Source organism: Bombina bombina, chromosome 1, assembly GCF_027579735.1.
Source record: "Bombina bombina isolate aBomBom1 chromosome 1, aBomBom1.pri, whole genome shotgun sequence".
Taxonomy (NCBI): Eukaryota; Metazoa; Chordata; class Amphibia; order Anura; family Bombinatoridae; genus Bombina; species Bombina bombina.
The window spans coordinates 1,265,598,995-1,265,615,066 of record NC_069499.1 but is presented as its reverse complement, the minus strand read 5'-3'; the positions used below and the strand labels follow the sequence as shown (position 1 = coordinate 1,265,615,066).

Here is a 16,072-nt window from a genome sequence, read left to right as displayed (position 1 = left end):
AAATTGGAAAGTTGTTTAACCCCTTAACGACTGAGGACGTACCAGGTACGTCCTGCAAAAATTGTCAGTTAGTGACAATGGACGTACCCGGTACATCCTCGGTCTAATTGAGCGCTGGAAGCAATTGCGATTGCTTCCAGCAGCTCTCAGGGTATTGCAGTAATGCCTTGATATTGAGGCATCCTGCAATATCCCTTTTAAGCATTCAATGCAGAGAGAGACACTCTGTGGGAGCTGTAGCAGGGAGGCGGGTGGGCGGTCCATCGTTGGAGGGACTTCCGGATCCTGTCCCGCAGAGCGCACAAGTGAAAGATATAACCCCAACATGTCAGGCAAAAATAAAGACAATTCAAAAACCAAATCACTGAGTTTGTTAAAGGATCACTCCCTTGTGTCAGTATTTTGTTGAATCACCTTTTGCTTTAATTGCAGCCTTTAGTCTGTTGGGATATGTCTCTACTAACTTTGCACATCTAGACTGTGCAATATTTGCCCACTCTTCTTTGCAGAACTGCTCCAGTTCCGTTACATTTGATGTTGACCGTTTGTGGACTGCAGTCATGCCACAGATATTCAATGTGGTTTAAGTCTGGGCTCTGACTAGGCCATGCAAGGACATTCACCCTTTTCTCCTTCAAACACTGTGTGGTCATTTTTACTGTGTGCTTTGGGTCATTGTCATGTTGGAAGGTAAACCTTCTTCCCATTGGCAACTTCCTGACAGAGGGCAGCAGATTTTCCTCAAGAATTTGACAGTATATAACCCATCCATTATTCCTTCTATCCTGACAAGTGCTCCAGTGCCTGCTGCAGAGAATCACTCCATAACAGGATATTACCACCTCCATGCTTTACTGTAGGTATAGTGTTATTTTGATGGTGAGCTGTATTGGATTTCCTCCAGACACATTGTTTGGTGTTGAGGCTAAACAGTTCAATTTTAGTCTCATCTGACCATAACACCTTTTTCCATGTGGCTTTAGAATCTCCTAGGTGTGTTATGGCAAACCAGGAATGAACAACAACTCCATAGCTTGTTCTATGGCATGTTATCACCTAGGAGCAACCAGATGTGGACTACTTGCCTAATGTGCTTATAGGGCTATGGCTGCACCTCACTGACAAGGTCCAAAGGAGGCTGAAACAATTGTCTGGTGTTGCCATTTTCCTTGTTCAGAGGAAAATTGCCTGGTATTTCGGAGCTGGACTGATGTTTTTAAGCGGGATCAGACTGATATACTTGATGAAAGTTCTCCTCTGTTAAAAGCACAATTGGGCTAAAATAAGCTAATTCCAGGTGGCACCCAAGCCATAGAACAAGCCACTGAGCTGTTGTTCGTACTGGTTAGTGCCTGTGTAATATATATTTAAGGTAATCTGAACCTTCCTCATTGCTTCATAAGTAGGCAGCTGCACTTATAGCCATTATTATGAATGTTGATATTTTGATATCATCATTCCAGGCGGTGGGTGTGGGGGGACTTAACTTGGTCTGGATCTTATCTCCAGGCAGCTTGCTGCGCCTTGTTCTCTGCAGCTTTTCCATCACCTCTCTCCAGGAACCTGAAATGCCAACTGAATGGTTTTAAAGTAGATGGGCAGTTCCCAAACCTCCTGATCCCTCCACAACCCAATACAGCTGCCACACACAAACAACAGCTGCAATCATGCTCCCTGTATATCACTTTCCATACAGAAAACTCTTAAAGGGAAATTAAACCCCAAACATTTTTTTTGTGATTCAGACAGAGCATACAATGTTTAAAAAGTTTCCAATTTATTTATATTATCAAATTCACTTCGTTACCATGGTATTCTTTGTTGAAGAGGTTAGGTGTCTGGAGCACTACATGGCAGGAAATGGTGATACCATTCTTGCAAAGCTGCTGCCTTATAGTGCTCCAGACACATGCACGCTCCTGAGCTTAGGTCTCTGATTTTTAACAAAAGATAACAAGAGAATGAATAAAATGTGTTAATAGAAGTAAATTAGAAAGTTGTTTAAAATTGTATGCTCTATCTAAATCACGAAAGAGGCCATTTGTGTTTCATATCCCTTTAAAACTGTACGTCCCTTTAATAGAGCTGTACCTTTATTTGATAAAAACATGACAATGATCCTGTGGATATAGCATAGCTAGAATAGTATATTCCTTCACTATATATGTTACCAAGCAATTACCCTAAGCTGCCTATTCTGCTCTTTCATTTGGAAATGATCTTAATCATACTGTTATCATGTTTTGCTACCATCATTTTACACAGTAGAGTATCTGGGTTATTCTGCACAATGCCAGTAATAGTAATGGTATTGATGTTTTAAATGAATAGAGCTCAGGCAGATGCAATTTGATATGATACTTGGAGCAATACAATGTAATTTGTGTGCAACAAGATAAAACAAATCTGCATGTTTAGAAAGAACTGCCTCTTTAAAAAGCTTTTCTCTCTTGACAACTTGATACATTTTGAGGTCTCGAGTGCAGAAAATAGAGCTTCCCATCCCATTTGTTAATATTCCTGCAGCTCCCTGTAAGCAGTAATTATAAGCAGCAGGTAGCTCTGTTCCAGATGACCGAATTGAGCTCAGACTGAAGTCTCAAGCTTGTCTCTTTTTCTCAAAGCTTCAAGCAGCAGGGAACATGACAAGGAATCAATTCTTGGTTGCACGTTTTTTAATTTACTGAAGCCCTTCTCATTTACTGGAGCTGTGATTGGTGTGAGGCTGTGCATGCAGAGGAGATTACCGTAATCCTCAGAGGGAACGTTGTGAGGCATGAGAGCAAAGCACCAAGAAATGTTAGCATTTTTATTAACCACTCCACTGCTAGATAAGGCAGTGATCCTTTGCATATCTATATGGGAGAACATTTAAGTTTTTTAAAGAGACCTGGATTCATTGCAAATTAAAGAACAAATACAATGTGATTGGCAAAATATACTCTTTGCAGATACACCAAATTCAGATGATCTAAACCCCACCCTGGACTGCAAAGCTATGAGACCTTAGACCCACTAGTGAACCTACTCAACAGAGGGCCCTGGTGCAAAAACATTTTTGGGCCCCTCCAAAGGTAATAACGCTTTGTATAATGATTTTTAGGATAGATAGATAGATAGATAGATAGATAGATAGATAGATACCGGCTGTAATCCCCCAACATTAGCACTTGGGCCCTGGTGTCACTGCCCCTGCTTAGATCCATGCTCTACTGAGAAACTGACACATTTAAATACAGCTTTGTATTCAAAACTAATTAAAAAAAACTGGCAGCTGACTTAAAAAGCTCAAAAAATGGAAATGTACATCAAAATATTTCCGTTTTGAATATAAGCATTTTTGGAATAAAAATCTATTTACAAAGAGGCTTCTAGTGAAAGTTATTTTCCTGTGTTATTGCATTGCTGATGAATACGTCACCTCCAGCTCTCTGAGCAGGTGCGATATTAGAATGAGTGTACAAAGGACATATGTGCATATGCATAAGTTAAAGCTTCATAATTCAGAAAAAACATGCAATTTTAATGGATTATCCAATTTACTTCTATTATCAAATTTACTTTACTAGCTCTCTTGGTATCTTTTGTTGAAAGACATACCCAGGTAGCTCAGAAGCAGGAATGATAGAAGAGAAAAAGAAAAGGGCGCCTCCTAGTGTAGCCAATCAATGGTAGAAGCAGGAATGCAGTACTGGTTGCTAGCTGGTGATTGGTGGCTACATATATATGCATCTTGTCATTGGCTCACCAGATAAGTTCAGCTAGCAATCCAGTAGTGCATTGTTGCTCTTGAGTCGATTTTAACTATGTGTTAACTCCTTTATATGCAAACAATAGTGCAATAATAAAGCTCTAATACATTACAGTATGTTCTGTTTGCACTTTTATGTCCCTTTAACTCAGCGTTTCTATTCCATTGGGGAAAGAATAATATTTTGTCCCTGTACCTACAAATCTACTTCACAGTCCCTGTATCCCAGAGCATTACACAACTGACTCCCCATGATACTTTCTTTAACCTACATAAAGATAAGTTTTAGATGTTGAGTATATATTGATACACTGATGTATATAGAATGCGCTTAACAAGCTGTGAATGGACTTATCAGACCACAAAGCCACATATAAAAATCTGATTCTGTTGATTAATGTATACTGAATAAGTGAACCAAGAACCTTCTATTTAGCCCAATTGACTCTATCTGAGTGATTAATTAAAGGATATAACTAACTTCTAATTTATCCAATAAACATCAACACTGATGTTGAATTAATAGCAGTCAATAAACCAGCTTGCACAGCGTGAGGCCTCCCAGGCTTGTCAATGACTATACAAGGCAACAATAATGAGCCTACTGACTACACACTTCAGTCTCTATGTGCTAATGTACAGTGTGAGACCAGGCCTGATACGGCAAGGCATAGATCTCATTACTGCTCTCAGAACTGCAGATACAGCACACAGCTTCTTACCAAATTACTGGCTCGCCACATTGTGTTGGAGGAGATATTAGTTGCACTAAACGTCCTGGCATCTTCAACTCCAGTGTTTATATGAATCTTCGACCGGAAATCCTGATTAAAGCAAAGTAGACAGGTTTACCTTCCATGAACACATCAATGTATGAGAAATGATAGGGTGCTTAGGATGTATGTGGTTAAAGGGACATGAAACCCAATATTTTCCTTTCATGATTCAGACAGAGAATACCATTGTAAAAAAAGTTTAAACATGACTTCTGCTATCAAATTTGCTTAGTTCTCATGTTATTCTTTGTTGAAGAGATATCTAGATAGGTAGCATGCACATGTCTGCAGCACGACATGGCAGAAAAAAGTGCTGCCATCTAGTGCTCTAGCAATTGTATAACATTCTTACAAAATTGCTGCAATATAATGCTGCAGACACATGCACGCTCCTGAGCGTACCTTGCTTTTCAACATAGCATACCAAGAAAACAAAGGAAATTTGAAAACAGAAGTAAATTGGAAAGTCTTTTAAAACTGTATGCTCTATCTGAATCATAAAGAAAAAAAAATGTGTTTTATATCTCTTTAATATTATTAATAATCATTGCCTTAAAAATGCTAAATGTTTCTTTTTTTTTTTTCAAGGGAAACTATCCAATCAAATCTAATGTAGGATGCGTGCTCCGCTATTTTTTTTACCATCTGATCTAATAAAAGTGAATAGATCATACACTAAATACTAGGCTTGTTTACTAAGTTGTTTTTTTAACTATCTTAAAATGAATATTATAATAGTTTTCTTACTTCCATGTCTTTGTCTATGTCAATGTTTTGCAGGCTGTGGAATGCGCTGGTATAAACTTCAAGGGATTTGCTGCAGAAAATCATCTCAACAGTCAGGAAATCCAAGAAGATTTTCTGGGTGTGTAAAAGCAAAGAAAGCACATTAGACCCCATATTTCAATATTAGACCTATCTAAGGAAGGCTTTTAACCCAGGGTATGTATCTTGTTACTATAAGGATCAGTTTGTAGGTGCTAACAATTATTACCAAAACCAAACATAATCTAATTGATTCATTTTGATTACATCTCTGCATAAGATACCATCTCCATCAGTCAGATGTGAAGTCATAACTTACTGTATGCACACCCAATTCCTGATTTCACTCATTTATGTTGTCTCAATATATATACAGTATAGAGAGAGAGAGAGAGAAACCTTTTTCAAAGACCATTAGAACTAATCTGAAGATTTTCCTATTTTCATCAAAATATTCTAGAAAGTAGACCAGTTACTTTCAATTACAAAATATTATGTGAAGAACGGTTTCCTGGATTTAATAGGTATTAAAATGTATTTGCTTAAAAAAAGTTTTGGCCAACAATGGGCCAGATTACAAGTAGAGTGGTAGTTTGTGCTCCCGCTCGCACGTTAACCCCGCTAATTTTATGTGCGCATCAGGTTGCGCGTGTATTACAAGTTGAAAGTAAAATGTTTTTCGCTCGGGCTCTTACTCGACACATGAAAATCACGGTTGCGTTTACGTATTCCCCCATAGACTTCAATAGAGAGTGAAAAGTGGAAAAACACTCTTTTCTGCCCGCAAAACCGATGCCAACATGATATGAAACCGTACGCTAACATGATATGAAACATTAATATTTCACATTACAATGTTCTTCACATTGAAGAATATGTTCTTTTTATTCATAAATACCTATTTCTATAAATATCTGATGTTTTTTGGTACAATAGATATCTAAACCTATATACATAGATGATATGGCCTCTGTGTATGAAGCCGTCTACTTTCCTGCATTCGCCGGCCAAATACGCTCGCCTACCATCGCTGCCGTGGACCTGAATACGTTCGCCAAAGTTATCAAGAAAGCTGTCAAGAAGCCGCGCACCAAGTACGGAGCGATGAGCAGCGGACTGTTGTTAACTGACAGTCATCGATCTTGCTGCTCATTGGCTTCTTCGCAGCTTTCATGCTAGCCTGTCACTAAGCGACCACACTAAACTATACTGTTTTACCCCCTAAACCACCGCTCCCGGAGCCCCCCGCAGCTAAATAAAGTTATTACCCCCCTAAACCGCCGCTCCTGGACCCCGCCGCAACTATAATAAATATATTAACCCCTAAACCGCCGCTCCTGGACCCCGCCGCAACTATAATAAATATATTAACCCCTAAACCGCCGCTCCTGGACCCTGCCGCAACTATAATAAATATATTAACCCCTAAACCCCCGCCCCTATACCGCCGCCACCTATATTCAAGTTATTAACCCCTATCCTGCGTATCCCGGACCCCGCCGCAACTAAATAAATTGTTTAACCCCTAAACCGCCGCACCCGGACCCCGCCACCACCTATATTAAACTTATTAACCCCTATCCTGCCCCCTATACCACCGCCACCTATATAAAACGTATTAACCCCTAACCCTAAGTCTAACCCTAACACCCCCCTAACTTAAATATTATTTAAATAAATCTAAATAAAAATTACTATCATTAAATAAATTATTCCTATTTAAAACTAAATACTTACCTATAAAATAAACCCTAATATAGCTTCAATATAACTAATAGTTACATTGTAGCTATTTTAGGATTTATATTTATTTTATAGGCAACTTTGTATTTATTTTAACTAGGTACAATAGTTATTAAATAGTTATTAACTATTTAATAACTACCTAGCTAAAATACTTACAAAATTACCTGTAAAATAAATCCTAACCTAAGTTATAATTAAACCTAACACTACACTATCATTAAATTAATTAAATAAATTAACTACAATTACCTAAAATTAAATTAAATTAAATAAACTAAACTATACTACAAAAACCCCCCACTAAATTACATAAAATAAAAAAGAAATTACAAGAAGTTTAAACTAATTACACCTAATCTAAGCCCCCTAATAAAATAATAAAGCCCCCCAAAATAAAAAAAATGCCCTACCCTATTCTAAATTACAAAGTAATAAGCTCTTTTACCAGCCCTTAAAAGGGCTTTTTGCGGGGCATTGCCCCAAAGTAATCAGCTCTTTTACCTGTAAAAAAAAATACAACCCCCCCAACATTAAAACCCACCACCCACATACCCCTACTCTAACCCACCCAAACCCCCGTTAAAAAAACCTAACACTAACCCCCTGAAGATCTCCCTACCTTGAGTCGTCTTCACCCAGCCGAGCTGAATTCTTCATCCAAGCGGAGCAAGAAGAGGTCCTCCATCCGGTAGAAGTCTTCATCCAAGCGGGGCAAGAAGAGGTCCTCCATCCGGTAGAAGTCTTCATCCAAGCGGTGTCTTCTATCTTAATCCAACCACGGCTCCATCTTCCAGACCTCCGACGCGGAACATCCTTCTGGCCCGACGACTACCCGACGAATGAAGGTTCCTTTAAGGGACATCATCCAAGATGGCGTCCCTCGAATTCCGATTGGCTGATAGGATTCTATCAGCGAAACGGAATTAAGGTAGGAAAAATCGGATTGGCTGATTCAATCAGCCAATCGGATTGAAGCTCAATCCGATTGGCTGATGCAATCAGCCAATTGGATTGACCTCACATTCTATTGGATGATCGGAACAGCCAATAGAATGCGAGGTCAATCCGATTGGCAGATCTTGGATGACGTCCCTTAAAGGAACCTTCATTTGTCGGGTAGTCGTCGGGCCAGAAGGATGTTTCGCGTCAGAGGTCTGGAAGATGGAGCCGCGGTTGGATGAAGATAGAAGACACCACTTGGATGAAGACTTCTACCAGATGGAGGACCTCTTCTTGCCCCGCTTGGATGAAGACTTCTACCAGATGGAGGACCTCTTCTTGCTCCGCTTGGATGAAGAATTCGGCTCGGCTGGGTGAAGACGATTCAAGGTAGGGAGATCTTCAGGGGGTTAGTGTTAGGTTTTTTTAAGGGGGGTTTGGGTGGGTTAGAGTAGGGGTATGTGGGTGGTGGGTTTTAATGTTGGGGGGGTTGTATTTTTTTTTACAGTTAAAAGAGCTGATTACTTTGGGGCAATGCACCGCAAAAAGCCCTTTTAAGGGCTGGTAAAAGAGCTGATTACTTTGTAATTTAGAATAGGGTAGGGCATTTTTTTTATTTTGGGGGGCTTTATTATTTTATTAGGGGCCTTAGATTAGGTGTAATTAGTTTAAACTTCTTATAATTTCTTTTTTATTTTCTGTAATTTAGTGTTTGCTTTTTTTGTAGTATAGTTTAGTTTATTTAATTGAATTTAATTTTTGGGTAATTGTAGTTAATTTATTTAATTAATTTAATGATAGTGCAGTGTTAGGTTTAATTGTAACTTAGGTTAGGATTTATTTTACAGGTAATTTTGTAAGTATTTTAGCTAGGTAGTTATTAAATAGTTAATAACTATTTAATAACTATTGTACCTAGTTAAAATAAATACAAAGTTGCCTGTAAAATAAATATAAATCCTAAAATAGCTACAATGTAACTATTAGTTATATTGAAGCTATATTAGGGCTTATTTTATAGGTAAGTATTTAGTTTTAAATAGGAATAATTTATTTAATGATAGTAATTTTTATTTAGATTTATTTAAATAATATTTAAGTTAGGGGGGTGTATAGGGGACGGCAGATTAGGGGTTAATAGTTATAATGTAGGTGGCGGTGGGGTACAGGAGCAGCGGTTTATGGGATTAATATATTTATTATAGTTGCAGCGGGGTCCGGGAGTGGCGGTTTAGGGGGTAATAACTTTATTTAGGTGCGGGGGGCTCCGGGAGTGGCGGTTTAGGGGTTAGTAAGTTTATTTAGTTGCGGCGGGGTCCGGGAGCGGCAGTTTAGAGGTTAATAAGTATAATGTAGGCGGCGGAGGTGTAGGGGGGACAGATTAGGGGTGTTTAGACTCGGGGTACATGTTAGGGTGTTAGGTGCAGACATTTCCATAGGAATCAATGGGATATCGGGCAGCAGCGAACATGAGCTCTCGCTGCTGTCAGACTCCCATTGATTCCTATGGGATCCACCGCCTCCAGGGTGGCTGATTGAAAACCAGGTACACTGGGCCGGAATAGTGGCGAGCGTACCTGCTAGTTTTTTTTTTATAACTAGCAAAAGTAGTCAGATTGTGCCGAACTTGCGTTCGGCACATCTGTAGTGACGTATGAATCGATCTGTGTCGGACTGAGACCGGCGGATCGTAGCTTACGTCACTATATTCTACTTTTGCCGGTCTCTAGCCTTTGATAACTAAGGCGAATCAGCCTCGCCACAAATACGCTGCGGAATTCCAGCATGTTTGCACGGTTGACGGCTTGATAACTAGAGGCCTATATATATATATATAGATATATATATATATATATATATATATATATATATATATATATATAGATATATATATATAGATAGATAGATAGATATAGGAATATTTATTTAAAAACAAACTTAAAACATATTCCCCTATGTGAAGAACTTTGGAATGTGAAATATTTCCGGTAAATACACAGTTACATTTTTTATTAAAAATAAATATGATTTTACATGTTTTAAGCTACTTGACTGCAAAGTAAGGCTGCATGATTAAAAGCATATGCGATTTAAAGCCGCCATTAATTGCCACAATTTAAAAACCGTGAGAGTTCGCAATTTTTTGCTAAAAAAACATAAATCCTTTACAGATGGGGCTATACTGCATTGATTTGTATGTGATTTATTGCAAACCAGCTCCATCTAGTGGTTGCTTTTAGCAAACATTTGTAAAATGGCTGTTTTACTTTCACTTTCTGTTTGTGATCTCAGTAGCAGCCGATCAATCTATAGAAGTCTAAAAGCAGAGCCCATGCAGGAGAGTGAAGAGGAGGGAAAGCCACTTACTTATATTTCTCCCTAGGGACGTCTGCAGTCTGAAACTTAGGGTATGTAAACATTATGGAACCTCCCACACAATCTCCTGCTCTCTGAGAAACGGCTCAAATACATAGCAGATGCAGTTAACCCCACGGCTGCCAAAAAGGCTAAAACTGCAGTCCCTTCTGCTAGCTAGCTGCTGGGTTAACTGCATCTACAATGTATTTGATATAAGCAAGGCACAGCATTTCTGAAAGGAGCAGCCCCCACCCCTACTGCTATATGCCTGTATTGGATTCCTGCACAGGAGCAGGTCTCACTATCAGTCAAGATAAAATGTTTAAAAAAGAAGAAAAAAATAATATATATATATATATATACACACACACACACACATATATGTGTGTGTAACTGTGTATGTGATTGTATATATATATGTGTGCGTATGTGTATATATATAATATATATAATTGTGTGTATGTATATATATATATATATATATATATATATATATATATACACACACACACACACACATATGTGGTTTGTATTTTTATGCTCACAGAGTGTATTGGACATTGAGAAACATGTACATTAAGATTATGTCGTCTTAAATAATTTTTTATTGAAAGATTAAGGTGTTATAGTCAATAGCGATTTTTTTCCCCCATATCGCCCAGCCCTACTGCAAAGGGCTCAAATATATATATATATATATATATATATATATATATATATATATATATATATATATATATATATATAAAAATATATATATATATATATATATATATATGATATTTATGTAAATACATATATACACAAATAAATACATATGTACAAAGATATAAGCACACACACATATATACAGTTGTACTCATAAGTTTACATACCCTGGCAGAATTTATGATTTCTTGGCCATTTTTCGGTGAATATGAATGATAGCACAAAAACTTTTCTTTCACTCATGGTTAGTGTTTGTCTGAAGCCATTTATTATTAATCAACTGTGTTTACTCCTTTTAAATCATAATGACAACAGAAACTACCCAAATGACCCTGATCAAAAGTTTACATACCCTGGTGATTTTGGCCTGATAACATGCACACAAGTTGACACAAAGGGGTTTGAATGGCTATTAAAGGTAACCATCCTCACCTGCGATCTGTTTGCTTGTAATTAGTGGGTCTATAAAAGGTCGATGAGTTTCTGGACTCCTGACAGACCCTTGCATCTTTCATCCAGTGCTGCACTGACGCTTCTGGATTCTGAGGAATGGGGAAAGCAAAAGAATTGTCAAAGAATCTGCGGGAAAAGGTAGTTGAACTGTATAAAACAGGAAAGGGATATAAAAAGACATCCAAGGAATTGAGAATGAAAATCAGCAGTGTTCAAACTCTAATCAAGAAGTGGAAAATAAAGGGTTCTGTTTGATAACATACAGCATTCATCTTGCCATTAATTCTGACCAAATTTCCTGTGCCTTTGTAGCTCACACATCCCCAAAACATCAGCAATCCACCTCCGTGTTTCACAGTAGGAATGGTGTACTTTCATCATAGGCCTTGTTGACTCCACTCTAAATGTAGCGTTTATGGTTGTGACCAAAAAGCTAAATTTTGGTCTCATCACTCCAAATTACTTTGTGCCAGAAGGTTTGAGGCTTGTCTCTGTGCTGTTTGGCGTATTGTAAGCGGGATACTTTGTGGCATTTGCAGTAATGGCTTTCTTCTGGCGACTCAACCATGCAGTCCATCTTTCTACAAATGCCTCCTTATTGTGCATCTTGAAACAGCCACACCACATGTTTTCAGAGAATCCTGTATTTCACCTGAAGTTATTTGTGGGTTTGTCTTTGAATACCGAACAATTTTCCTGGCAGTTGTGGCTGAAATTTTAGTTGGTCTACCTGACCATGGTTTGGTTTCAACAGAACCCCTTATTTTCCACTTCTTGATTAGAGTTTGAAAACTGCTGATTTGCATTCTCAATTCCTTGGATATCTTTTTATATCCCTTTCCTATTTTATACAGTTCAACTACCTTTTCCCGTAGATCCTTTGACAATTCTTTTGCTTTCCCCATGACTCAGAATCCAGAAACGTCAGTGCAGCACTGGATGAAAGATGCAAGGGTCTGTCAGGAGTCTAGAAACTCATTGACCTTTTATACACACACACTAATTACAAGCAAACAGATCACAGGTGAGGATGGTTACCTTTAATATCCATTTGAACCCCTTTGTGTCAACTTGTGTGCATGTTATCAGGCCAAAATCACGAGGGTATGTAAACTTTTGATCAGGGTCATTTGGGTAGTTTCTGTTGTCATTATGATTTAAAATGAGTAAACACAGTTGATTGATAATAAATGGCTTCAGCAAAACACTAACCATGAGTGAAAGAAAAGTTTTTGTGTTATCATTCATATTCTCTGAAAAATGCCCAAGAAATCATAAATAACACCTGAGACCTCATATCTTTGAGCCCTTATAACTTTTTTTATGCAATTTAATTTTTTTTTTTTTATTAGCTAGTGTTATTTTTAGTATAACTGTACTTTTAAATGTATTTCTGATATGTTTTGAGCAACTTTTTTGTCAAGCGTAACAGTTAACCATAGATCTGAGGTCAGGCTATCCCACCGCACATTAAATTCATTGTGCTCACGCAAACGAGTTTACTTTCACCTCGTAATAATGTGCTACTTTCGTCACACTCAAAAAGCCCATAGTTGTTAGTTCAACACCTGAAATACAGTAGAATTTTTAAAAGGACACTAGGTTTTATGGCTAACTCCATGTACCTGAATATCCTTTGTCTTCTGCTGCTGGAACAGATCAATGACCTCTTCCAGTTGATGAGTGGTACGAGCTGCATCCACTGAAGCCTTCTGCACATTGGATTCAGCCTAGAAATGTTAAGAGGACGCAAATACAAAAGCGTTATGCTGCTGACATTACCGCTACACTGTACACAAACAACTCATAAAGCATAAATCGTGTTATGAAGCCAGACAGCATAAGAGTCTTTTGTAAAGACAGGCAAACCCTGCATACCACAATAACACAGGAGACAGTTGGGTCTCAGAGAGTTTAACCCTTTGGTTTACACAGAGAGCTACAAGACATCCAGAAGTCAAAGGAAAGTGAAATTAAATAAAAAAGTTTTTTTAATGATCCAGTCTATCAAACAGATTCAAACATGAAAAATCACAGACAAAAACAAACAACCAACCAACCAAGAAAAACAACATATTTTTTAAAAGTGTCGCTCTTTATCACAATTTAGTGGCTTCAAATTGAAGTTATTTATTTTGTAATTATAACCATTATAGTGCTAGATTACGAGTAGAGCGCTATTTTGCGCTCCTGCTAGTGCATTATCTTCCCTTTTTGTGCATGAGCGCAACCCGATGCACCCCCAAAAAATAGACTTTGCAAAGTCGTGTTCACCTTAATGTACTCCCCTATAGACTTTAATGGAGCACGCAAACTGAAAAAATCTAACACTTATACTCTTGCGCTAACCCGCATCGCAATAACCCTCTCTAATAACACCTAAACCGCCACAACCTCTACTGCAAAAAACTCCTTAAACCATATTAACCCATAAACTGCCACAACCCTTACCGCAAATTACCCCGCTAAACTATTAAATCCTTAACCGCCACATACCCCAACGCTATAATCTCTGTAGCCGATTAACCCCCTAACTGCCACCACCACATTGAAAACTACCCTGTAACCTATTAACCCCCTAACCTCTTAATAGCTTACACCCCCTAAGATACAAAAATTAAAAAACCTACCATTCCAAAAATTGAAAAAACCTACCATTGAGAAATTTTTAAAACCTGAACCAGTAAGATCTAAAACTAAAGTCCCATTAAAAAAATGCCCCAAAGTTAAAAAACTAAACTAACACTAAAACCTACTCTAAAAATTGCCCTGAAAAGAACATTTGTCGGGCAGTGCCCAAGTTGAAGCAATTAGCTCTTTTGCATAAACAAAACCCAAGCCTAAAATGGTGGGCTATGTAGTGTTTTAAGGGGATAATAGTGTAGCAGTGTCATGTACGGTGAGCTATGTGGAGGTTTAGGGGTTACTAGTGTAGCGGGGTAGTTTTGCAATGGGGGTGTGGCAGTTAGTGGGTTAATGGTATAGCGGGGTAGTTTGCGATGGGGTGTGTGGTAATTTAGGGGTTAATAGCATAGTTTAGTGCAACTTTTTCCTCAAACTTGTGAACTTTATGTGAACTTTTAAATTTCAAAAAACGTTTGGGTGTAAAATGCGATTGTATTTAAGCGATTCCATTTACTTTCAACCTGTAATACGAGTGCACTTATGCACTCGATGGGGCCCATCAAAAGTTGCACGAGAAGCACTAACGTGATTGTGAAATCGCAGTGTTTTTTGTGCTAGACTCCATATTACAAGTGAAACAACGTTTAAATTATTGTGAATTTGCGCAAACTCACAGTAATTTAAACGTTGTTTCACTTATAATATGGAGTCTAGCACAAAAAACACTGCGATTTCACAATCACGTTAGTGCTTCTCGTGCAATTGATTGTACTCCATTCATGATCTAGCTCATAATTGTATATTGTAAAACCAAATTCAGACAGAAATCAGGAGAAGAAAAGCAAACCATCTTCCTAAACTTGTCAAGGGATAGGTACCCCTATACAAACCTGTTTCAGAAAGAAATCAAGTTAACCAGTTTTAGTTATCAGAGATTTTAAATATATAATAAGAAAAATTAATTGTCTTGTTTTCCTCTGACAAGGGTTAAACCCCTAGATTACAAGTTTTGTGGTCGTGTTTTAATGCTGAAAAAAATGGCCATTTCAGCGTTAAAACAGCACCGCAGCCATTATAAGTCTTGTCGGTATAGCTGTACCGCAAACATTTTAGCCTGTACCGCAACGTCAGTCCCGCACACGTAAAAACATAATTTATGCTTACCTGATAAATTCCTTTCTTCTGTAGTGTGATCAGTCCACGGGTCATCATTACTTCTGGGATATTACTCCTCCCCAACAGGAAGTGCAAGAGGATTCACCCAGCAGAGCTGCATATAGCTCCTCCCCTCTACGTCACTCCCAGTCATTCGACCAAGGACCAACGAGAAAGGAAAAGCCAAGGGTGAAGTGGTGACTGGAGTATAAATTAAAAAATATTTACCTGCCTTAAAAACAGGGCGGGCCGTGGACTGATCACACTACAGAAGAAAGGAATTTATCAGGTAAGCATAAATTATGTTTTCTTCTGTTAAGTGTGATCAGTCCACGGGTCATCATTACTTCTGGGATACCAATACCAAAGCAAAAGTACACGGATGACGGGAGGGATAGGCAGGCTCTTTATACAGAAGGAACCACTGCCTGAAGAACCTTTCTCCCAAAAATAGCCTCCGAGGAAGCAAAAGTGTCAAATTTGTAAAATTTGGAAAAAGTATGAAGCGAAGACCAAGTTGCAGCCTTGCAAATCTGTTCAACAGAGGCCTCATTCTTGAAGGCCCAAGTGGAAGCCACAGCTCTAGTAGAATGAGCTGTAATTCTTTCAGGAGGCTGCTGTCCAGCAGTCTCATAAGCTAAACGAATTATGCTACGAAGCCAAAAAGAAAGAGAGGTAGCGGAAGCTTTTTGACCTCTCCTCTGCCCAGAGTAAATGACAAACAGAGAAGACGTTTGTCGAAATTCCTTAGTTGCCTGTAAGTAAAATTTTAGGGCACGGACTACATCCAGGTTGT

The 16,072-nt window shown here is 38.3% G+C and overlaps 1 protein-coding gene across 1 annotated transcript in view; it reads right to left on the bottom strand.

Moving 5' to 3' along the window:
* CIBAR2 (CBY1 interacting BAR domain containing 2) overlaps positions 1-16,072 on the bottom strand; it is a 160,838-nt gene that overhangs the window by 2,351 nt on the left and 142,415 nt on the right. The window contains exons 6-8 of the mRNA XM_053701073.1: positions 13,122-13,226; positions 5,275-5,388; positions 4,474-4,575 (exon numbers count right to left, since the gene is read on the bottom strand). Of these exons, the coding sequence (XP_053557048.1) occupies positions 4,474-4,575; positions 5,275-5,388; positions 13,122-13,226 (321 nt within the window). The remainder of the gene's footprint in view (positions 1-4,473; positions 4,576-5,274; positions 5,389-13,121; positions 13,227-16,072) is intronic.